The sequence below is a fragment of the Mesoplodon densirostris genome, chromosome 16 (genome assembly GCF_025265405.1).
Source record: "Mesoplodon densirostris isolate mMesDen1 chromosome 16, mMesDen1 primary haplotype, whole genome shotgun sequence".
NCBI lineage: Eukaryota > Metazoa > Chordata > Mammalia > Artiodactyla > Ziphiidae > Mesoplodon > Mesoplodon densirostris.
Window position 1 is genome coordinate 24711053 of NC_082676.1, and position 24197 is coordinate 24735249.

Genomic DNA, 24197 nt, shown 5'->3' on the forward strand with positions numbered 1-24197 from the left:
AAATATTATTTAAATTATCCTTTCCACAATTTTTTTGTTTTCTTATATAGTAACTTCAGGAGCAGGAAACTGTTTAGCAGAGTGCCTGGTACATAGTAGGTGGTTGGTAAACGGAGGTTGAACACATGCATCCATTGAAAGTATTCAAATTATAGTAGATTAGAAATTAAGAAAAAAGAAATTATGAGGGACTTTTTTTAAAAAGGAATTTTATTGATTGATGGATGGATGGATTGATTTTATTTGGTTATGCCAGGTCTATTTGGTTGTGCTGGGTCTTAGTTGCAGCAGGCGGCCTCCTTAGTTGAGGCATGCAAACTCTTAGTTGCGGCATGCATGTGAGATCTAGTTCCCTGACCAAGGATCGAACGTGGTCCCCCTGCATTGGAGCACAGAGTCTTAACCACTGTGCCACCAGGGAAGTCCCTGTGAGGGACTTCTTTTTTTTTTCTTTTATAAATTTATTTATTTTATTTTATTTATTTTTGGCTGTGTTGGGTCTTTGTTGCTATGCGCAGGCTTTCTCTAGTTGTGGTGAGCGGAGGCTACTATTCGTTGTGCACGGGTTTCTCATTGCAGTGGTTTCTCTTGTTGCAGAGCATGGTCTCTAAGCGCGCAGGCTTCAGTAGTTGTGGCCCACGGGCTCAGTAGTAGTGGCGTACGGGCTTAGTGCTCCGTGGCATGTGGGATCTTCCTGGACCAGGGCTTGAACCCGTGTCCCCTCCATTGGCAGGCAGATTCTTAACCACTGTGCCACCAGGGAAGCCCCCTGTGAGGGACTTCTTTACACATATATTTTCTATTTAAAAAATAGCTTGTGTTCCGTAAGTCTGAAATGATTTCAAAATATAAAGTTAAACTCATGCAGAAAAGTCTCATGGTGGTGGTGGTAAAGTATCAAGGGTATTGTTATTAGCCATATTTGGGAGGGAGACGTCTTGCACCTAGACAACAAATCTGGGAGATTTGTATTTGATACAAGCTGAAGAATATGCTTGTGTTTATGAATCAGATGCCAGAGGAATTCTAGGATTCTTATTTTACAAAGCTACTTAAAACATTTGAGTAGAGATATTATTTGCTAATGTGAAATCATATAGAAAATAATTAAATTTCCTGATAAACAGTCCTTGAGTTTTCTTTTTTTTTTTTTTTTTTGCGGTATGCGGGCCTCTCACTGTTGTGGCCTCCCCCGTTGCGGAGCACAGGCTCCGGACGCGCAGGCTCCGGACGCGCAGGCTCCGGACGCGCAGGCTCAGCGGCCATGGCTCACGGGCCCAGCCGCCCCGCGGCATATGGGATACTCCCAGACCGGGGCACGAACCCGTATCCCCTGCATCGGCAGGCGGACTCTCAACCACTTGCGCCACCAGGGAGGCCCGAGTTTTCTTAAATCTAGAAGGAACCTGTGATTCTCTTTAGCTCTAGCTTAGTGATCCATCCTCTCATTTTATAATTTAGGAGTCTTAGGCACAGAGAGATTGTACCCTGCTCCAAATCATACAACTTTATGAGAAGGTCACAACTAGAACTTGGGGCACACTCATCCTGCCATGCTCAGCCTAGCTCTTTTTCCTTTCTGTCAACCTGTGTTTCATTATTATAAATAATGCTAGTCTGTTCTCAAGATTTATTCAGTTAATTTTACTACTAATCATTTGACATTTGTATTGAAGCATAAAAAATGGATACTGCAATTAGGAAATCATTGGATGAGCATTAGACTTTATTTAATTTCCTTATATGGATGGTGCAACAGCTGCGATGGCGCACAGTTGTGAACCCAGGACGTCCGTGTTTTCCATTTATTTGTTTACTTGTTTGTTTTTTGCAGTAGTTGCATGTAATAAAATTTTTTTTCAGAGAATAAGGAGAGTAAATGTTAAATTTAAAAGTTTAATATTATTAGCATATTTACAGTTTTACAACAGAAAGAGTAGGAAAATGACAAGAAGGACTAAGTCTGTAGCTAACTACATATGTGACCTGGGGCAAATCATGTAACTAGGGCAAATCATGTAAAAGAGGTTTACTAATCTCTGTGAGACTGTTTCTGCTACCTTCTTAATTAGAATTCTTTAGGGGTTCTGCCCAGGACAAATGTATCTGTTTTTTGATATTTGTTACTTGAAGTATAACACACATAATGCAAAGTGCACAAATCATAGGGATAATGAATTATAAAAAGAACGTACTTGTATGACCACTGCTGTTGTATTTTGAAAAAGCTTCCTTGGTGATTATGGTAAGCTTTCCTCTAAAAGAAATCACTGGACTTGAGGCTGTAGGTAATCTCATGTCTTTTACAACTCTTTCTAGAGTGAAATTAACAGAAACAGTGATAAAATGAATTTGGCCAGCCACAAAAATTTGCTTTGAATAGGTTTATTGGGATTATATATTAAGTCTTGTCTTCTGATGTTTTTCTTCTTCCTCTTTGCCCTTTTTCCTTTCTGTCTAGGTCCTGGATGGAATGGAGAGGGGTCCTACTCAACTTCTGACTATCTTTTCTGAGAGTGGTCAGAGAGTTCTTAAACAGGTCTGTTGATTCTGTAGTACACAAATGCAAGTTTGAGTTATAAAAGACTTGGTTTCAGCCCAAACAAAGAATTGAATTAGGAAGTAGACTTTTTAAAAAAGAAGCCATTTTGATCTCAGTGTCCGTAGAGTATTTTACTTTGGCAAGCTGCGTTTGGCATGTGGATTGGACCCAAAGTGACTGAATTAAATAAGATCTGCTTAATATAAAAGCAGTTGTTATGTCTTTATCAGTTATGTTGAATATATATAATATGGCAGAATTCTTTATTGGTTCCATGGAAAGTACCAGGAAAAGATGAAAAGGTGAATATCTCAGTTGTCTATGATTCTGGTGGGTTATGGAGGCATGGATAAATCCAAGAAGGAAAATAATTATACTGCCCTCTTTCTAATGTTCTCAGAATTCATAACATTGGGGAAAAACAATCAAAGCTACCTTCACTTGCATATCTCTGGTTAAGGGAAGGGCAAGTATATATGGGTTTTGTTTGTTTGTTTTCTTTTCTTTTACCTCTGTCTGCATCACCGTGAATGAACTTTATCATTATTCAGACAGATAAAAACTCAAGCTTAGTGATTTCCCAAACTTGTCTTTACATTGGAATCACCTATGGAGCTTTGCAAAGTACTGATGTCTTTGTTCCCCCTCCCCCCCACCACCCCCCCACCCTAGATTGTGATTTAATTGGCCTGGGGGTATGGCCTGGGAATTTTTAAAAGATCCCAAGGTAATTCTAAAGTGCCGCCACGTTTGGGAATCACTGTTCTAGCTAGTTAAAGCAGATCTGGCCACTACGCACCTTGTGACTTTTTTTGCGTAAATATTTGGATAAATATATAAATAAGGGATAAATATTTTGTTTTAGAATCCTGTACTTTAAACCTAAATTCTTACTAGAATGAAAGCTCTGTAAAAGCAGGTACCATGTCTATATTTTTTTCACCATTATATCTTTAGCATTTAGAACAATAACTGACATGTGCTGTATGCTTAAATATTTGTTGAATGAATGGATGAACCTGTTAGTCTCTAGTGAGCTGAGAGTATGCTTTTACCTAATACTCGAGTGGTTTGAGATATAGAGTGGGGTGGTGGTGGTAGTGAAGAGCCCAGCCTCTATGACTAATTGACTGGGCTCCAGTCACAGCTCTGTCACTTACTAGCTGTAAAACCTTAAGCAAGTTACTTCTCTAATACCTCAGTGTCCTCATTTGTACAATGGGGGTAATAGAATCTATTACATGGGGTTTTGGGGGGAACTAATTGAGTTAATAATACAAAGTGCTTAGAACAGTGCCTTGCACATAATAGTGTTCTGTAACTTTTAGCTACTGTAGAATTCAAGACACTCCAGATTCTCTGTAGTTTGAGTAATTTAAATATAGAGTGTTGGGCCTCCCTGGTGGCGCAAGTGGTTGGGAGTCCGCCTGCCGATGCAGGGGATGCGGGTTCGTGCCCCGGTCTGGGAGGATCCCATATGCCGCGGAGCGGCTGGGCCCGTGGGCCATGGCCGCTGGGCCTGCGCGTCCGGAGCCTGTGCTCCGCAACGGGAGAGGCCACAACAGTGAGAGGCCCACATACCGCAAAAAGAAAAAAATAAAATAAATAAATAAATAAATAAAATATAGAGTGTTGTATGGGGGCTAAGGTAGAATAAGGGAATCAGCTGCATTAGATGTAGTTAAAGAAGACTTGACAAAGAAGGTTATTATTATTATTATTTTCAACTTAATGAGGTATAATTTACATACAGTAAACTGCACCATTGAAAAGTGAAACATGTTTCAGTGAATTTTGACAGATGTACTTATTAGTTTACAGTATTTATTATGAAACACCTGTCACAACCAAGATACAGAAAATTTCCATCTTCCTAAGAAGTTCCTTATATTCCTTGCAGTCTGTCCCTCCTAGCCCCTCCACCTATATATTGCTTTGCATTTTCTAGAACTTTATGTAAATGCATTGATACATTATGTTCTGTTATGAGTCTAGCTTCTTTCACTCAGCAGAATGATTTTTTGTAATGAAAATGACTGACATTTATTGAGCATTTAATACATGCCAGATATGGCTCTAAATTTCTTTTTTCTTTTTTTTTTATTATAGCTGGTGTTTATTGAGCTTTTATAGTGGGCCAGCATTAGTCTAAGTATTTTATTTTATTTTATTTTTCAGCAGAATGATTTTGATATTTATCCATGTTGTTGCATGTGTCAGTGGTTCATTCCTTTTGAATGAGGAGGAGAGTGTTTTGTTGTATGGGTATACCATGCTTGTTTATCTGTTCACCTGTGCTAGACTGTTGAGTTGTTTCCAGTATTTGATGATTGTGAATAAAGCTACTGTAAGCATTTTTGTGCAAGTCATTGTATATATTTTCACTTATTCTGGAGTAAATCCCTAACAGTTGTACTGCTAGGTTGTATGGTATATCTAACTTGTTAAGAAACTGCCAAATAATTTAAAAAGAAGTGAATGTTCAGCAGGATTTCCAGGGAGGGTGCATTAGTTATCTATTATTGCATAACAAATTACCACAGATTTAGCTGCTTAAAACAACACACATTTGTTAGGGCACAGTTTCCATGGGTCAGGAATCTGGCTTAGGTGGGCCCTCTGTTTCAGGGTCTCTCACAGGCAGCAGTCGAGGTGTCAGCCAGGACTGGAGTCTCATCTCAGTGACTGAAGAAGGATTTCCTCTAAGCTTACTTGGTTGTTGGCAGAATTAACTTCCTCAAGGGATGTTGGATTTAAGGCCTTGGTTTCTCACTGGCTACTGGTTGTCAGTTCCTTGCCTTGTAGCCTCTCCAACATGGCAAGCTGAGAAGGCAGTAGAGTCTCCTAGGGAGATGGAAGTCTCATTCTTTTATAACCTAATCATGGAAGTGCTATCCCATCACCTTTGCTGTATTTTTTTGGTTAGAAGTAAGTCACTAGGCCACCCCTCAGGGGGAGGAGGGGGCAGGGAAGATTACAGTAGGGCATGAATACCAGGAGGCTGGGATAATTGGTGGCCATATTAGAAGTCTATCTACCACAGAAGACATGGCTTAGTGCCAGGCTGGGACTAAATGGGACATTAAAAAGAGTGGTGGTGGTGAGGAGTAGTTTGTGAAATTTTCTTTACCTTCCCTGTATCAAACTATATCTCTTTCTTCCTTCTGTCTTTCACATCAGCTTCTTTCCCCTTCAAGAGCAGATACATAACACAAAGATCATTCTCACAATGAGATTTTAATCTTGAGTGGGTTTTTTGTGTGTGTGTGCATGCCTGTGTGTGTGTGTGTGTGTGTGTGTGTGTGTTTAAAGATTCAATTAAGGCCTCTCCCTGTATCATTTAGTGTTTATATACATATGTATTTTTTAAAAAAACATTTTGTCGTGGAAATTGAGACAGATATGAAAGGAGAATACTATCATGAACCCCCGTGTACCTTTCACCCAGCTTCAACAATTTATTTTTTACTAATCTTATATCTATAATTTACATACAGTAAGATGCACTAATTTTATGCGTACAGTTTTCACTTGAACAGATGTATATATCCCCACAATCAAGATATGGACCATTTTCACTCCAAAGGTACCTCATCCCTGTGTAATCAGTCCCCACCCCAGTCTCAGGCAAGTACCCATCTGATGTCTGTTACTGTAGGTTGGTTTTGCCTGTTCTAGAATATCATAGAAATATTCTTTTGATCACCGTGAAGTTTTTGAGATTCATTCACATTGTTGCATGTATCAGCAGTTCAGAGTTCTTCAGACTTGGCACTGTGGACGTTTTGGACAGGATAATTCTTTGTCTTGGAGATTGTCCTGTGCATTGTGGATTATTTAGCAACATTTCTGACCACTATCCACTAGAAGCCATTAGCACTCCCCTCCCCATTTGTAACAATCAGAAATGCCTCCAGACGTTGCCAGATGTCCAATAGGGGACAAAATCCCCTCCCTATACTGGTTGAGAATCCTTTCAGTAGTTGATCCTGTTTATTATTTGGCAGTATTCTCTTGTAGGGATATACTTCAGTTTATCCATTTACTAACTGATAGACATTTGATTTATTTCGTTTACTTTCAGTTGAGGCTATTGTAAATAAAGTTGCTATTAATTTTCATAGGCAAGTCTTTGTGTAGACATGTTTTCATTTATTTGGGGTAAATACCTAGGAGTGAGATTGCTGGGTCTTATGATAAGAAACTTTATAACTTTAAACTGCCAAACTGTTTGTACCTTTTTACATTCCCACCATATGAGAGTTCCAGTTGCTCTGCATCTTTGTCAACATTTGATATTATCATTCTTTTTAATTTTAGCCATTATAGCAGGTGTAGCTTTAATTTGCATTCTCCTGATGATCAATAATGTTGAACATCTTTTCGTGTGCTTATTGTAATGTATCTGTTCAAATCTTTTGCCCATTTTTTATTGGGTTGTTTGTCTTATTATTGAGTTGCTTTTGTCTTTTTCCCAACATGTGTACAAACATTAAGAAAATTGAAATAATGAATCAGTTTTATATACTTCTTATATTTAAAATGTGAACATTTCCCATGATGTCAAGTATTCCTGAAAACATGAATTTTAATGGAGAAGCAGTATTTGAGTACATTTAAATTGATTAACCACTTCTGCTCTAGAGCCTTGAGCTAACTTCCAGTTTTTCACTATTATTAATATTTTGATAAACACCTTCAAATATAAATCTTTAACCACATCTCTCATTATTTATTGAGTTAGATTCCTAGAGGTTAGGATTAGTTATGATGTTAAGGAGAATGAACATGTATAAGCAAAATATGAATGTTAATCTATTTCATTGTACCTTTGCCACATTTGAGTATTTCATTTTAAAGATATTTGCCATTTGATGTTGGAAGAAAGACATATTTCATCTTCTTTTTTTGATTACTTATGAAATGAAAAAACTTTTCATATATTTATTGATGATTTTTATTTCTAATTTTATAAATTTTCCATTTGGGGGGCCAATTTTTCTGTTGGGATGTTAATGTTTTCCTTAATTTTTAAAAGTACTTTAATGTTAAGTTTATTAACCTTTTGCTATTTACAAATATAATTCCCAACTTGTATTTTGCCTTTTTACTCTTGTGTACTTTGTCCTGCAAAATTTTAAAAATAATAATGAAATTATATGATAAAATCTATATTTGGCTTTAGCTCTTCAGTCTGTGAAATGATAAATATACTATATATGAATATATAACCAGCCTGTGATTATAGTTTTATGATTTTATTTTTTATATTTAACTTTCACTTTTTTTGGCCGCACCACGCAGCACGTGGGATCATAGTTCCCAGACCAGGGATCGAACCCACGTCCCCTGCAGTGGAAACACGGAGTCTTAACCAGTGGCCTGCCAGAGAAGTCCCTGTATTTAACTTTTTAGTCAGAATTTTTTAGTATACATTGTTGATAAGGTCTGAATGTTTGTGTTCCCCCAAAATTTGTATGTCAAATTCATAATGCCCAATATGATGGTATTAGAAGGTGGGCCTTTTGGGAGGTGCTTAGGTCATGAGGGTGGAGCCCTCATGCAGTCATGAATGGGATTAGTGCTCTTATAAGAGAGATCACACAGAGCTCCCTAGCCCCTTCCACCACATGAGGACACAGCAAGAAGTTGGAAGATTGTAACCCAACCACGCTGGCACAGTGATCTTGGACCTCTCAGCTTCCAGAACTATGAGAAATAAATTTTTGTTGTTTATAAGCCATCCAGTTTATGGAATTTTGTTATAGCAGCTCGGACAGACTAGGACAATTATGAAGTGAGAATTCTTTTTTTTTTTTTTTTTTTGGTTGCACCGTGGCAGCATGCGGAACTTCCCCAACCAGGGATCGAACCTGTGCCCCTGCAGTGGAAGCACGGAGTCTTAACCACTGGATCACCAGGGAAGTCCTGAAGTGAGAACTTATAAAATTTTTTCCAAATACTCAACCAGTTTGTCCCAACTACAAAACAAAGTCATCTCCTGTAAAGAAATATGACACAACATCCATTAATGAACAATCAGAAGAGAACTAAATAAAAAGAAAAGTCACCTACAGCAACCCACAAAATGGAAGACAATATTTGTAAATCATATATCTGAAAAGGAATTTATATCTAAAATTTATCAAGAACTCTTACAATTCAGTAATAAAAAGACAAACATCGGGCCTCCCTGGTGGCGCAAGTGGTTGAGAGTCCGCCTGCCGATGCAGGGGATACGGGTTCGTGCCCCGGTCTGGGAGGATCCCATGTGCCGCGGAGCGGCTGGGCCCGTGAGCCATGGCCGCTGAGCCTGCGCGTCCGGAGCCTGCGCGTCCGGAGCCTGTGCTCCACAACGGGGGAGGCCACAACAGTGAGAGGCCCGCATACCGCAAAAAAAAAAAAAAAAAAAGACAAACATCCTAATTTAAAAATTGGCAAAGGATTTGAATAGATATTTCCCCAAAGAAATTATGCCAGTGGCCAGTAAACATGAAAATATGCTCAACACCTTTAGCCATCAGGGAAATGCAAATCAAAACCACAATGAGATACAATTTCACACCCACTAGGATGGCTATAATCAGAAGGATAACAAATGTTGGTGAGGATGTGGAGAAATTGGAACCCTTGTATACTGCTGATGGGAATGGAAAATGGTGTAACTCCTTTGGAAAACAGTCTGGCAATTCCTCGAAAGGTTAAGTATAGAGATAACATATAACCCAGCAACTTCACTTCTAGGTATATATATACACCCAAGAGAAATGAAGACATATCTCCACACCAAAACTTGTACACAAATATTCATAATAGCATTATTCATAATAATGAATGGTGGAAACAACCCAAATGTCTATTAACTGATGAATGAATGAATGAATGAATGAATGAATATGGTATTTCCATACAAAGGGATATTATTTGGTAATTAAAAAAATGAAGTACTGTTACTTGCTACAACACCTTGGAGAAATGAAGCTAAGTGAAAGAATCTAGTCACAAAAGGCCACTTATTTTATAGTTCTTATTGCATGAGGTATCTAGAATAGACCAGTGTTGCTTGACCTAGTCTAAAACTCTATCATTTAATGGGGGGGAGGGGTAACCCATTAAATTAATGACAGAGCATTTTAGCAGAATTGTTCATAGTACTCAAATGAAGATGATGGTGACTGATAATAGTTCATCTTGATTTTGTACCTTACTTCCTTTTGAATAATCATTTTTTAAAAATAACATTTGGTGCTAATCATTTGTAACAATTATTTAGACTTAGCCCTATGTTTAACTGATTTCATTTCTTGCTTCCTATTCTCAAGGTCTTTGTTTTTGGTTAATTATTATTCAGATAATATTTTTGTGAAAAGTACATGATAGGTATACATCTGAAAGTATCATTATATTGATTTCACACTGAATGACAATTTGGTGGGGGAGGGAGCAGGATTATTAGGTCATATTATTTTTTCCACTGTTAATTCTTTAATATTTTGCCATTATCTTGTGGTCTTGCAAAGCAAAAATCTGTAGCCAGACCGAATTTTGGTCCTCTGTGTATGACTTGTTTTTTCCTTCTTGAGTGATTTGGGTCATTTTCTTTATCCTTGAAATCTGAAAATTTCACTAGAACAAATCCAGTTGTCACTATCTTTTTAGTAATTTTGCCTGGTGTTTTGTAAGCTCTTTAGAGCTGGAGATGCAGAAGATTCTTTGACTCAGGAAAGTTTACATTTCCTTTTTAAAAAATCTTTATTATTTCTGTCCATTTGTTTCAGGGATAACAAATTATTTGAAGTTTATTTCTCTCTTCTGTCCTTGTCAATCCTCTCTCATACTTTTCATTACTTTGTCCTTTCCTTCTCCATTCTGGAAGAATTTCTCAGATTTGTTGTCTCCACATTTCTTTTTTTTTTTATTTTTTTTTTATTTTAGTACTTTTTTTATATATATATCTATTAAAAGAATTCTAATTTGCATGTTTGTAGTCTGTTCTGGAGAGTCGGAGAGGGCCTGATCCTGGCTTTCCCTAGGCAAAGGATGGGAGAAAGCCTCTGCGCCCACGGAGGGTCCTGAGTGCCCACTGCTGTTTGAGAGCAGGACTGCCAAAAACAAAGGATGCCAAGTGCTACCCAAATACCCCGCAAGAGCTTGAAGCCCTTTCTGGGCCTTGAAACAGTCTAAAGAGCCAACTCGATCCTTTCACACTTCCTGTCCTGCTCAGAGTCTGGTTTGAAGCTCGATTCCACACTAAGGGGTATGGGGAAGGGAGGATACAGAGAATAACTTGAAAATGTCTGTCAGAAGCCCCTGGGATTCTAAGGTTGACTACAGATTGCAGGAGGAGGGAGAGAGATGATGGGCTAGTTTTTCTTTACCATTTTTAACTAACTACTGGCTGCCAGACCCTGACACATTTTGCTTTCCAACCACAGACACAGAGGCCCAAGCCCTGGCTGGTCCGGTTGGTGGCCAAGTTCCTGACCTGGGCCCTACTGCCCTGAGGCCAGCAGGCTTGGCAGAGAGGGATGCGCAGCCTTGTACCTTCTACGGTTCAGGACCACCTTCCCCCATAGCAGTAGAGGCCCACTGGAGGGTACAGGGTCCCTGCCCAGGCCTGTGAGCAGTGGAGCGGCAGGACGGGTAAAGAAGCTTTTAATGAGAATTCGAGGCAGAAGAGGAAGGTGTTGTGGAGGAGGACTGGCGTGCCGTCCCAGCCACCTCACGTGTACATGGCTCCGTGGAGGTTCTCGAGTCGGTGCTTCTGCTGCTGCTTGCGAGCCTTATCTCGTCTATACTCCTCATAAGTGTCATCATCAGTGGGCAGCTTGTGGCGGCACAGGGGGCAGGAATTTGTCTTGCTCAGCCAGGGCAGAATGCAGTTGGAGTGGAAGAGGTGACGGCAAGGCATCTCAATGGCAGTCTCCTCCTCCTCAAATTCCAAAAGACACACGGGGCACTTGAGCTCAGGCTGAGAGCCCCTGATGACTGTCCTGGGGAGGTTCTCAACTGCAGTCTTGGCAGCAGGTGGAGGCAGGTGGTGATCCCAATCTACTACCAACCCCAAGTCTTCGAAGTCCATCCTATTAAAAAGGGACCTTGCGAGCTCCAGCAGCATGTTGGTTCGGGCATCCTGCTCGGGGTGCAACGGCTCGCAGTCGTGTTCATCAAAATAAGACGCCATGGCAGCGGGCCTGCCACCTGTCTCCACATTTCTAATTAAGTATTCTGCTCTTTACTTTTTCTAGTAAAGATTTGAATTCTGTTACAGAATATTTGTAGTTTGTACCTTTCTTTTCCCCCTGTCTTATTTCTGCCTGCATCTCAACTAGTTCTTTTCATTTCTGCCTGTGAACTTTGAACTCTTATTTCAGTGTGTTTTATCACATTTGTTGAGAGTAATGTAGTTGATTTCTAAAATTTAACCTGTTGCTCCTTATATATTCATTTTCTGAATTGCAGATGCAGAGTTTCTCTTCTTTTATGTTACAGAATGTTTTTCTATCTCTCCCCTCAATTATTCTTCCTTGAATAAGGAGAGGGGTATCCAGGTCTGGTATGTGCCAAATAGGGTAGACAGTTTCCTTCATTGGTTATTTGGTAACTGTAGGAATTCTCCTATCAGATGTTAAACTAAAGGACTAACTGATGCACATAGTTTCTGAATACTTTCTAATGTCCAGCAGTCATTTATGTGTTTCCTACTGGATTGAGCAGGGGAAAGCCCGTCCTCTGACGTAGAAATTTGACTTTGGAAAAGAGGATTTGTTTTTTGATCATTTGAAGCCTAGGCTGCAATAACTCTGATTTCCAGAATGTAATGCTCCCAGGGCTTTTGCTCTCTCAGCCCTTCCTGCAATTGCTTTCAAATCTCAGGGTGTATGTACTACTTTGTATGTTATAGAATCTGAAGTAGAGAAGGAAGGCTGTGGGCATGTAATAGCCCTGACCATACTAAGTGAGTCTCTCACAGTAGGGTGATGTGACTTACCACTGCCATTGCTGCCTCTGGAGAAAGCTGTTTTGGAGCAGGTAGTTGGAGGAGGTTAGTTAACAATCTGTTACCTTCCTGCTGGCTCTACTGTATCTAAAGCCCCATTCCCGCCAGCTCTTTGGCAGAAAAGTCATCTATGAGTCCAACAGTTCTTTGAGCAGCAGTATTAGTTTCCAGTGCTGTTGATAACTTTGACTCTTAGTGTTTCCTTAAGTATATCAATGAAAAATTAGGGTGGAGGTGATGATAGAGATGAACCAGGCATTGTTAGGTAGCCTCCATTTTAGCTCCCAGCTTGGTGTTAACTTTCTGAAAGAAGGAAGATGAGAGAAGAGTGTGGAGAATAGCCACTAATGGAAGAAGGAAGAGTTAAAGATCTTGTACCAGATGAGTTCCAGTTTCTCAGGGAAATATGATAACATTGAAATCAAAGAGCCAAGGTTTAAAATAGTCTTGGTTAATCTTTGTTTTAAAGTCTATTTTGTTTGATACAAGTATTGCTACCCCAGCTTTCTTTTTGTTTCCATTTACAAGGAATACCTTATTTCATCCCCTCATGTTCAGTCTGTGTGTGTCTTTAGATCATGAGTCTTTTGTAGGCAGTATGTATACAGGTGTTGTTTTTGTATCTGTTCAGCCACTCTTCGTCTTTTGAGCACTTAGTCCATTTACATTTAATCATTAATAGTATGTACTTACCGCCATTTTGTTAATTGTTTTCTGGTTGTTTCTATAGTTCTTTTTAGTTCCTTCTTTATTTTGCTCTCTTCCCTTATGATTTGATGATTATCCTTAGTGTTATGTTTGGATTCCTTTCTATTTTATATGTGTATATTATAGATTTTTGTTTTATGGTTACCGTGAGGTTCATATACAGCTATATATGTGCGTGTGCATTATTTTAATTTCAAACACATTCTAACAACCCTGCACTTTTACTCCCCCCAACCACGTTTAATGTTTTGGCATCATATTTTACCTCTTTTTGTTTTGCGTATCCCTTAACTACTTATTGTGGATAGAGATGATTTTAGTACTATTACCTTTTAACCTTCATACTAGCTTTATAACTGGTTGATCTACCTTTACTGTATGTTTTCCTTTATAAATGAGGGGTTTTTGTTGTTGTTGTTTTGTTTTTTTGCCATGCCACACAGTGTGTGGGATCTTATTAGTTTGCTGACAAGGGATCGAACCCGTGCATTCTGCAGTGGAGGTGTGGAGTCCTAACCACTGGATCGTCAGGGAATTCCCCATAATTTTGATATTTCTAGTTGTGGTCTTTTCTTTTCCTTTTAGAGAAGTCCTTTTAACATTTCTTGTAAAGCCGGTTTAGTGGTGCTAAACTTTTAGCTTTTGCTTATCTGCAAAGCTGTTTATCTCTCCTTCAAATCTGAATGATAGCCTTGCTGGGTAGACTATTCTTGGTTGTAGGTTTTTTCCTTTCATCACTTTGATTATATCGTGCCACTTGCTTCTGGCCTGTATAGTTTCTGCTGAAAAGTCAGCTAGCTCATGGTCCTATGAGAGTTCCTTTGTATGTAACTAATTGTTTTTTCTCTTGCTGCTTTTTTTTCTTTTTTTAGCCATGCAGTGTGGCTTGCGAAATATCAGTTCCCCAACCAGGGATTGAACCCTGGCCACGGCAGTGAAAGAGCCAAATCCTAACCACTAGACCACCAGGGAACTCCCAACTCTTGCTGCTTTTAAGATTCTATCTTTGGGGAGGGATATGGGAACAGATGTGTATGTGTAACTGATTCACTTTGTTATAAAGCAGAAACTAACACACCATTGTAAAGCAATTATACTCCAAAAAAGTTGTAAAAAAAAAGACTTTATCTTTAATTTTTGACATTTTAATTATAATTTGTCTTGGTGTGGACCTCTTTGGGTTCATCTTGTTTGGGACTCACTGTATTTCCTAGATGTGGATGTCTATGTCCTTTCCCAGGTTAGGGAAGTTTTCAACTATTATTTTTCAAATAAATTCTCTACCCTTTTCTGTCTTCTCCTTCTTGGGCCTCCAAACTGCAAATGTTAATATGCTTGAAGTTTTCCCAGAGGTCTCTCAAGCTAGCCTCATTTTTCTAAATTCTTTTTTCTGTTCAGCTTGTATAATTTCCACTGCTCTGACTTCCAGTTTGCTCATCCATTCCTCTGTATCATCTAATCTACTGTTGATTACGTCTGGTGTATTTTTTCAGTTATTGTGTCCTTCAGCTCTGTTTGGTTCTTCTTTATATTTTCTGACTCTGTTAAGTTTCTCACTTTGTTCATTCATTCTCCCAAGTTTGTTGAGCATCTTATGATAATTGCCTTGCTTTGTCAGGTAGATTGCATATCTCCACTTGGTTTAGTTCTTCTTCTTTGGTTTTGTCTTTTTCCTTTGTTTGGAACATATTCCTCTATCTCCTTGTTTTGCCTAAACTTCTGTTTATTTCTGTGTATTAGGTCAGTTACATTTCCCAATTTTGGAGACATGCCCTTATGTAGGAGATGTCCTATGGGGCCCAGCAGCATACTACCCTCTGGTCACTAGAGCTATATACTCTTGGGGTGCCCACTGTGTGGGCTGTGTGGGTCATTCTTTTGTGGCGGGGCCAAGTACTGTGGACATGCTGGTAGGCAGGGCTGGCTCCCAGCCTAGTTGGCTGCCAGGTCTGCCTCATGGGGTGGCTGCCAACCCACTGGTGGTGGGGCTGGGTCCTGGTGCAACTGGCTACAGGGCCCCAGGGGTCTCTGGGCTGGTGTTGGCCCATGGGTGGGAGGGGCCAGATCCCTAGGGGGCTGAGGCTGGTGTTGGCCCGCTGGTGGGTGGGAAAGCCCCTGGCACTAATAGGCTAGAGGGAGTACTCCAAAATGGCTCTTGCCAGCACCAGTGTCCTCATGGTTAAAACAAGCTCCCCCATATGGCTGCTGCCAATGTCTGTGTCCCAGGTGGTGCCCCAGTTGATGCCTACCTCTCCAGAAGGCTGTCCAAGATTAGCAAGTGGTTCTGACCCAGGCTCCTTTCAAGTTACTGCCTCTGTGCTTGGAGAGCATGTGAGATTTGGCATGCACCCTTTTAAGAGCAGAGTCTCTGTTTCCTATAGCTTTCTAGCTCTTCTGTACATAAGCCCTGCTGGCCTTCAAAGCCAGGTATTCTGGGGGCTCATCTTCCCCGTGCAGAATCCCTGGGCTGGGGATCCTGATGTGGTTCTTTAACCCCTCGCTCCTTCGGGAGAACTTATGCAATTGTGATTTTCTTATCCTTTGTGGGTTGCCTACCTGGGGGTATGGGTTGGTTTTTTTTGTGTGTTGTTTTTTTAATAGCTCTTTATTTATTTATTTATTTATAATTTTATTTATTTATAATTGCTTCACAGTACTGTGTTAGTTTCTGTTGTACAACAAAGTGAATCAGCCATATGCATACACATGTCCCCATATCCCCTCCCACTTGAGCCTCCCTCCCATCCTCCCTATCCCACCCCTCTAGGTCATCGCAAAGCACCGAACCGATCTCCCTGTGCTATGCTTCTGCTTCCCACCAGCCAACTATTTTACATTTGGTAGTGTATATATGCCGATACTACTCTCACTTCGCCCCAGCTTCACCCTCCCACCCCATGTCATTAAGTCCATTCTCTATGTCTACCTCTTTATTCCTGCCCTGCAACTAGGCCATTTTTTTTTTTTAGATTCCATATATATGCGTTAGCATACAATATTTGTTTTTCTGACTTACTTCACTCTGTATGACAGACTCTAGATCCATCCACATCACTACAAACAACTCAATTTTGTTTCTTTCTATGGCTGAGTAATACTCCATTGTATATTTGGGCCACATCTTCTTTATCCATTCATCTGTCAGTGGACACTTAGGTTGCTTCCATGTACTGTCTGTTGTAAATAGTGCTGCAGTGAACATTGGGGTGCATGTCTCTCTCTTTTTTTTTTTTTTTTGTGGTATGCGGGCCTCTCACTGTTGTGGCCTCTCCCGTTGCGGAGCACAGGCTCCGGACGCGCAGGCTCAGCGGCCATGGCTCACGGGCCCAGCCGCTCCGTGGCATGTGGGATCTTCCCGAACCGGGGCACGAATCCGTGTCCCCTGCATCGGCAGGTGGACTCTCAACCACTGCGCCACCAGGGAAGCCCGCATGTCTCTTTTTGAATTATGGTTTTCTCAGGGTATATACCCAGTAGTGGGATTGCTGGGTCATATGGTAGTTCTATTTTTAGTTTTTTAAGGAACCTCCATACTGTTCTCCACAGTGGCTGTATCAATTTACATTCCCACCAACAGTACAGGAGGGTTCCCTTTTCACCACATCCTTTCCAGCATTTATTGTTTCTAGCTTTTTTGATAATGGCCATTCTGTCTGGCGTGAGGTGATACCTCATTGTAGTTTTGATTTGCATTTCTCTAATAATTGGTGATGTTGAGCATCTTTTCTTGTGCCTCTTGGCCATCTGTATGTCTTCCTTGGTGAAATGTCTATTTAGGTCTTTTGCCCATTTTTTAACTGGATTGTTTGTTTTTTTGATATTGAGCTCCATGAGCTGTTTGTAAATTTTGGAGATTAATCCTTTGTTGCTTCATTTGCAAATATTTTTCCCATTCAGAGGGTTGTCCTTTTGTCTTGTTTATGGTTTCCTTTGCTGTGCAAAAGCTTTTAAGTTTAATTAGGCCCATTTGTTTATTTTTGTTTTTATTTCCGTTATTCTAGGAGGTGGGTCAAAAAAGATCTTGCTGTGGTTTATGTCAGAGTGTTTTTCCTATGTTTTACTCTAAAAGTTTTGCAGTGTCTGGTCTTACATTTAAGTCTTTAGTCCATTTAGAGTTTATTTTTGTGTATGGTGTCAGGTAGTGTTCTAATTTCATTGTTTTACATGTATCTGTCCAGTTTTCCCAGCACCACTTATTGAAGAGACTGTCTTTTCTCCATTGTATATTCTTGCCTTCTTTGTCATAACTTAGGTTCCCATATGTGCGTGGGTTTATCTCTGGGCATTCTATCATGTACCATTGATCTATATTTCTGTTTTTGTGCCAGTACCATACTGTCTTGATTACTCTAGCTTTGTGGTGTAGTTTGAAGTCGGGGAGCCTGATTCCTCCAACTCCGTTTTTCTTTCTCAAGACTGCTTTGGCTATTTGGGGTCTTTTGTGTTTCCATACGAATTGTAATATTTTTTGTTCTACTCCTGTGAAGAATGCCATTGGTAGTTTGACAGGGATTGCACTGAATCTGTAGATTGCTTTGGGTAGTATAGTCATTTTCACAATATTGATTCTTCCGATCGAAGAATATGGTATATTTCTCCATCTGTTTATGTCATCTTTGATTTCTTTCATCAGTGTTTTATAGTTTTCTGAGTATAAATTTTTCTCCTCCTTAGGCAGGTTTATTTCTAGGCATTTTATTATTTTTGTTGCAGTGGTAAATGGGAGTGTTTCCTTAATTTCTCTTTCTGATTTCTTGTTGTTGGTGTACAGGAATGCCAGAGATTTCTTGCATTAATTTTGTATCCTGCAACCTTACCAGATTCATTGATTAGTTCTAGTAGTTTTCTGGTGGCATCTTTAGGATTTTCTATGTATAGTATCATGTCATCGGCAAACAGTGACAGTTTTACTTCTTCCTTTCCATTTTGTATTCCTTTTATTTCTTTTTCTTCTCTGACTGCTGTGGCTAGGACTTCCAAAACTATGTTGAATAAGAGTGGCGAGATCCTAGTGAATCTTGTCTTGTTCCTGATCCTAGTGAATGCTTTCAGTTTTTCATCATTGAGTATGATGCTTGCTGTGGGTTTGTCATATATGGCCTTTATTATGTTGAGGTAGGTTCCCTCTATGCCCCTTTTCTGGAGAGTTTTTATCATAAATGGGTGTTGAATTTTGTTCAAAAGCTTTTTCTGCATCTATTGAGATGATCATATGGTTTTTATTCCTTAATTTGTTAATGTGGTGTATCACATTGATTGATTTGCATATATTGAATCCTTGCATCCCTGGGATAAATCCCACTTGATCATGGTGTATGATCCTTTTAATGTGCTGTTGAATTCTGTTTGCTAGTATTTTGTTTAATTTTTGCATCTGTGTTCATCAGTGATATTGGTCTATAATTTTCTTTTTTTGTGATTTTTTTTCTGGTTTTGGTATCAGGGTGATGGTGACTTCGTAGAATGAATTTGGGAGTGTTTCTCCCTCTGCAATTTTTTGGAAGAGTTTGAGAAGGATCGGTGTTAGCTCTTCTCTAAATGTTTGACAGAATTCACCTGTGAAGCCATCTGGTCCTGGACTTTTTTTTTTTTTTTTTTCTTTTTGCGGTATGCGGGCCTCTCACTGTTGTGGCCTCTCCCGTTGCGGAGCACAGGCTCCGGATGCGCAGGCCCAGCGGCCATGGCTCACGGGCCCAGCCGCTCCGCGGCATATGGGATCCTCCCAGACCGGGGCACGAACCCGTATCCCCTGCATCGGCAGGCGGACTCTTAACCACTGCGCCACCAGGGAGGCCCTGGTCCTGGACTTTTGTTTGTTGGAAGATTTTTAATTATGGTTGCAGTTTAATTACTTGTGATAGGTCTGTTTATATTTTCTAATTCTTCCTGGTTCAGTCTTGGAAAATTGTACCTTTCCAAGAATTTGTCCATTTCTTCATGGTTGTCCATTTTATTGGCATATACTTGTTTGTAGTAGTCTCTTATAATCCTTTGTATTTCTGCAGCATCAGTTGTGATTTCTCCTTTTTCATTTCTAATTTTATTGATTTGCATACTCCCTTTTTTTCTTGATGGGTCTGGCTAAGGGTTTATCAATCTTGTTTATCTTCTCAAAGAACCAGCTTTTAGTTTTATGGGTCTTTACTATTGTTTTCTTCATTTCTATTTCATTTATTTCCTCTCTGATCTTTATGATTTCTTTCCTTCTACTGACTTTGGGTTTTCTTTGTTCTTCTTTCTCTAGTTTTTTTAAGTGTAGGGTTAGATTGTTTATTTGAGATTTTTCTTGTTTCTTGAGGTGAGATTGAATTGCTATAAACTTCCCTCTTAGAACTACTTTTGCTGCATCCCATAGGTTTTGGGTCATTGTGTTTTTGTTGTCATTTGTTTCTATGTATTTTTTTATTTCTTCTTTGATTTTTTCAGTGATCTCTTGGTTATTTAGCAGCACACTGTTTAGCCTCCATGTATTTGTGTTTTTTACAGTTTTTTTCCTGTAATTGATTTCCAGTCTCATAGCGTTGTAGTCAGAAAAGATGCTTGATATGATTTCAGTTTTCTTAAATTTTCCAAGGCTTGATTTGTGACCCAAGATGTGATCTATCCTGGAGAGTGTTCTGTGTGCACTTGAGAAGAAAGTGTATTCTGCCACTTTTGGGTGGAATGTTCTATAAATACCAAGTAGATCTATCTGGTCTATTGTGTCATTTAAAGCTTGAATTTCCTTATTTATTTTCTGTCCATTGGTTTAAGTGGAGTTTTAAAGTCCCCTGCTATTACTGTGTTACTGTTGATTTCTCCTTTCATGGTTGTTAGCATTTGCCTTATGTATTGAGGTGTTCCTATGTTGGGTGCATAAACATTTATAATTGTTATATCTTCTTCTTGGATTGATCCTTTGATCATTATGTAGTGTCCCTCCTGATCTCTTGTAACAGTCTTTATTTCAAAGTCTGTTTCATCTGATACAAGTATTGCTACTCCAGCTTTCTTCTGCTTTCCATTTGCATAGAATATCTTTTTCCATCCCTTCACTTTCAGTCTGTATGTGTCCCTAGGTCTGAAGTGGGTCTCTTGTAGACAGCATATATATGGGTCTTGTTTTTTTATCCATTCAGTCAGTCTTTGTCTTTTGGTTGGGCATTTAATCCATTTACATTCAAGGTTATTATCAATAGGTATGTTCCTATTACCATTTTCTTAATTGTTTTGGGGGTTTTTTTGTGGGTCTTTTTCTTCTCTTGTGTTTCCTGCTCAGAGAAGTTTCTTTAGCATTTGTTGTAAAGCTAGTTTGGTGGTGCTGAATTCTCTTAGGTTTTGCTTGTTTGAAAAGCTTTTGACTTCTCCATCAAATCTGAAGGAGATCCTTGCTGGGTAGAGTAATCTTGGTTGTAGGTTTTTCTCTTTCATCACTTTAAGTATATCCTGCCGCTCCCTTGTGGCCTGCAGAGTTTCCACTGAAAAATCAGCTGATAACCTTATGGGAATTCCTTTGTATGTTATTTTTTGTTTTTCCCTTGCTGTTTTTAATATTTTTTCTTTGAATTTAATTCTTGTTAGTTTGATTAATATGTGTCTTGGTGTGTTTCCTAAGGTTTATCCTGTATGGGACTCTCTGTGCTTCCTGGACTTGGGTGACTATTTCCTTTCCCACATTAGGGAAGTTTTCAACTATAATCTCTTCAAATATTTTCTCAGACCCTTTCTTTTTCTCTTCTTCTGGGACCCCTATAATTCCATTGTTGGTGCGTTTAGTGTTGCCCCAGAGGTCTCTAAGATTGTCCTCAATTCGTTTCATTCTTTTTTCTTTATTCTGCTCCGTGGCAGTTATTTCCACCATTTTGTTTTCCAGCTCACTTATTCGTTCTTCTGCCTCAGTTATTCTGTTATTGATTCCTTCTAGTGTATTTTTCATTTCAGTTATTGTGTTGTTCATCTCTGTTTGTTTGTTCTTCAGTTCTTCTAGGTCTTTGTTAAACATTTCTTGTATTTTCTCAGTCCGTGCTTCCATTCTATTTCCGAGATTCTGTATCGTCTTTACTATCATTACTCTGAATTTTTTTTCAGGTAGATTGCCTATTTCCTCTTCATTTATTTGGTCTTGTAGATTTTTACTTTGCTCCTTCATCTGTGACATACTTTTTGCCGTCTGATTTTTTTCTTTTTTTATGAGTGAGATTGTGCTCCTGTTTTACTTGTTGTTTGGCCTGAGGCTTCCAACACTGCAGTTTGTAGGCTGTTGGGTAGAGCTGGGTCTTGGTGCTGAGATGAGGACCTCTGTGAGACCTCACTCTTATGAATATTCCCTGAGTTCTGAGGTTCTCTGTTAGTCCAGTGGTTCAGACTTGGAGCTCCCACCGCAGGAGCTTCCACCTGACACTGGGCTCGTGAACCAAGATCCTGCAAGCTGGTTCACTTGGGTTCCTCCTGTCTCCTTGGATGTTAGAGTCTGCCACCAGTGGCCAGCAGGTGCCCTAGTTGTGGGGAGATGCTAACTCTGTGTCTTCCCACACCGCCATCTTGACTCCGCCTCGGGGTATGTGTTTTGACTATACCATGTCTCTGTCCCTCCTACCCACCTCATGTGGTTCCTTCTTTTTATATTTAATTGTGGAAAATCTTTTCTGCTAGTTTTCAGGTCATTCTTATAGATAGTTGCTCTGTATTAGTTGCAGTTTTGGTATTCCTGTGGGAGGAGGTAAGCTCAGGGTCCTCCAGAAACTTCCATCTTGGCCACACCTTCTAACTTCTTCCCAGCTTTAGATGACAGATGCCTCTAGTCTTTCTCCATTAAGCAAGCTGCTGACTTTTGGGCTGAAAGATATATTTTGTCATGTTAAGGAAATGCTAGTATATTTCTATTTATTTGAGGTTTGTTTTTTGTTTTGTTTTGTTTTTTTAATCAAGAAGCCTTGTTTTACTTCATAAGAATTGGGAAGTTTTCTTTTTGCTCTGGAATAGTTTTAGGTATTATCTTCTTTCTACAAGGTTAATAGTGTTTCATTAAATCTGTGTGTGGTGCTTTTGGGGGCATTATCATATTTACATAGATCAACATGAACAAAAGCTTGAGCAAAATAGTCTCTTGTCCTTTTAATTTCATTTCTGTGGCTGTTTTCTTATTTCTTATTTTATATATTTGGACTTTTCCCTTTTTACTTGCTAGATTAAGTAGTGGTTTAACTATTTTACTGATTTCTTCCCCCCAATGCACCAGTGTTTTAATTTGTCTATGCTACTCGTTTTCTAATTAATTTGTTTTTATCTGTATTCCTTCATTTTGCTTTCTTTCAGTTCACTTTATTGGTTTTTTCCCCCTAACTTTTTTAGTCAAATGTGTAACTCTTTTTTTTTCCCTGATATAGGTGTTCATGGCTGTGTGAATTTTCTTCTCTACTGGTTTGGCTGTATTCTTTAGGTTCCAGTATGTAGTAGTCTCCTTATTTCTAGAAATTTTGCAGTTTTGGTTTCTTTTTTAACCCAAATCCAAGGGTTTTGTTGTTGTTTTAAGGTGAAAAGGCCTTTGTTTCTTTATTTTACTTTAAATTCATAATTTTGGTGCATTGTCACCAGAGTTTTTGACTGTTCTATTGTTACTTTTTAATTTATTGAGATTTTCTTTATGGCTTTTTTTTTTCTTTTTTTTTTTTGGCTGTGTTGGGTCTTCCTTGTGGTGCATGGACTTCCTCTAGTTGCAGTGAGCTGGGGGGCTACTGTTCGTTGTGGTGCGTGGGCTTCTCATTGTTTTGGCTTCTCTTGTTGCAGAGCACGGGCTCTAGGGGCACGTGGGCTTAATTGCTCCGTGGAATGTGGGATCCTCCTGGGCCAGGGATTGAACCCATGTCCCCTGCATTGGCAGGCAGATTCTTAACCACTGCGCCACCAAGGAAGCCTCTTTATGGCCTTTCTTAAAGGTTAATTTTTATTAATGTTCCTTTGGAGACTTAAAAACTGGCTTTTTCTTGAATTAAAAAATAAGAGATAGGTTTTTCTCTAATAATTATTTATTAATACCTAGTACATATATCCATCTAAAATTTTGAGATTATAAAATCAATATTTGGCAATAATGTAAAACTATAGCAGTCCAGTTAAAGACATTGTAGACTGATATTTTCTTATTAAGAGGGAAATTTTTTCTGATGCATGCCAAAATTATGCAGTTTCCATGCATAATTTCTATGTGCACAATAAAGAATACTTTAGAACCTGAACTGAAAATTTAATGAAAAAAATGTATAGCTATTGTAGATAAAATAGGAAAAAACTAAAATCTGTGGAATACCTTTATGGAGTTTAAATACAAAATTTGAAATTCTGTTAGAAGTAGGTCTTCTATTTAGTGTATGTACAAAATATTTTTATTTTGGCTCCAAGCATTTGTGAACAGTGTGCCATGATGTTAATTCATTTTAATTTGACAGATTTATTTACTTATTTTTTAGGCTTATATATATATATATATATATATTTATATGTTTTTAAATTGAAGTATAGTTTATTTTTCTATGTTGTATTAGTTTCACAGCACAGTGATTCATATGTGTGTGTATATATATATATATATATATATATATATATATATATATTCATTCTTTTTCAGATTCTTTTCCTTTATAAGTTATTACAAAATATTGAGTATAGTTCCCTGTCTTTGTAGGTCTTTGTTGGTTATCTATTTTACAATATATGTAGTGTATATGTTAATCCCAAACTCCTAATTTATCCCTCCTCTCCTTCCCCCTTTGGTAACCATAAGTTTGTTTTCTATGTCTATGAATCTCTTTCTGTTTTTTTTTTTTTTTTTTTTTTTTTTTGGCGTTACGCGGGCCTCTCACTGTTGTGGCCTCTCCCGTTGCGGAGCACAGGCTCCGGACGCGCAGGCCCAGCGGCCATGGCTCACGGGCCCAGCCACTCCGCGGCATGTGGGATCCTCCCGGACCGGGG

At 39.0% G+C, this 24197-nt stretch overlaps 2 protein-coding genes across 8 annotated transcripts in view; one reads left to right on the plus strand and one right to left on the minus strand.

Annotated features, from left to right (window-relative positions):
* The window catches only part of NCOA6 (nuclear receptor coactivator 6), a 110002-nt gene that overhangs the window by 22317 nt on the left and 63488 nt on the right, over positions 1-24197 (plus strand). For 5 of the 7 annotated variants that reach the window (XM_060120325.1, XM_060120329.1, XM_060120330.1 and 2 more), the window contains exon 2: positions 2462-2539. The exons of the other annotated variants lie outside the window; for them this stretch is intronic. The gene's annotated coding sequence lies outside the window, so the exon portion shown is untranslated. The remainder of the gene's footprint in view (positions 1-2461; positions 2540-24197) is intronic. 7 annotated transcript variants of the gene reach the window in all.
* Positions 10483-11737, minus strand: LOC132476314 (E3 ubiquitin-protein ligase RNF181-like). Its single transcript, XM_060078181.1, has one exon. It carries the CDS (start codon positions 11724-11726, stop codon positions 11265-11267), a length of 462 nt encoding a protein of 153 aa, XP_059934164.1. The 5' UTR covers positions 11727-11737; the 3' UTR covers positions 10483-11264.

Coding starts and splice junctions, on each gene's coding strand:
- LOC132476314 (XM_060078181.1), bottom strand. CDS start 11,726: ATGGCGTCTTATTTTGATGAACACGACTGCGAGCCGTTGCACCCCGAG.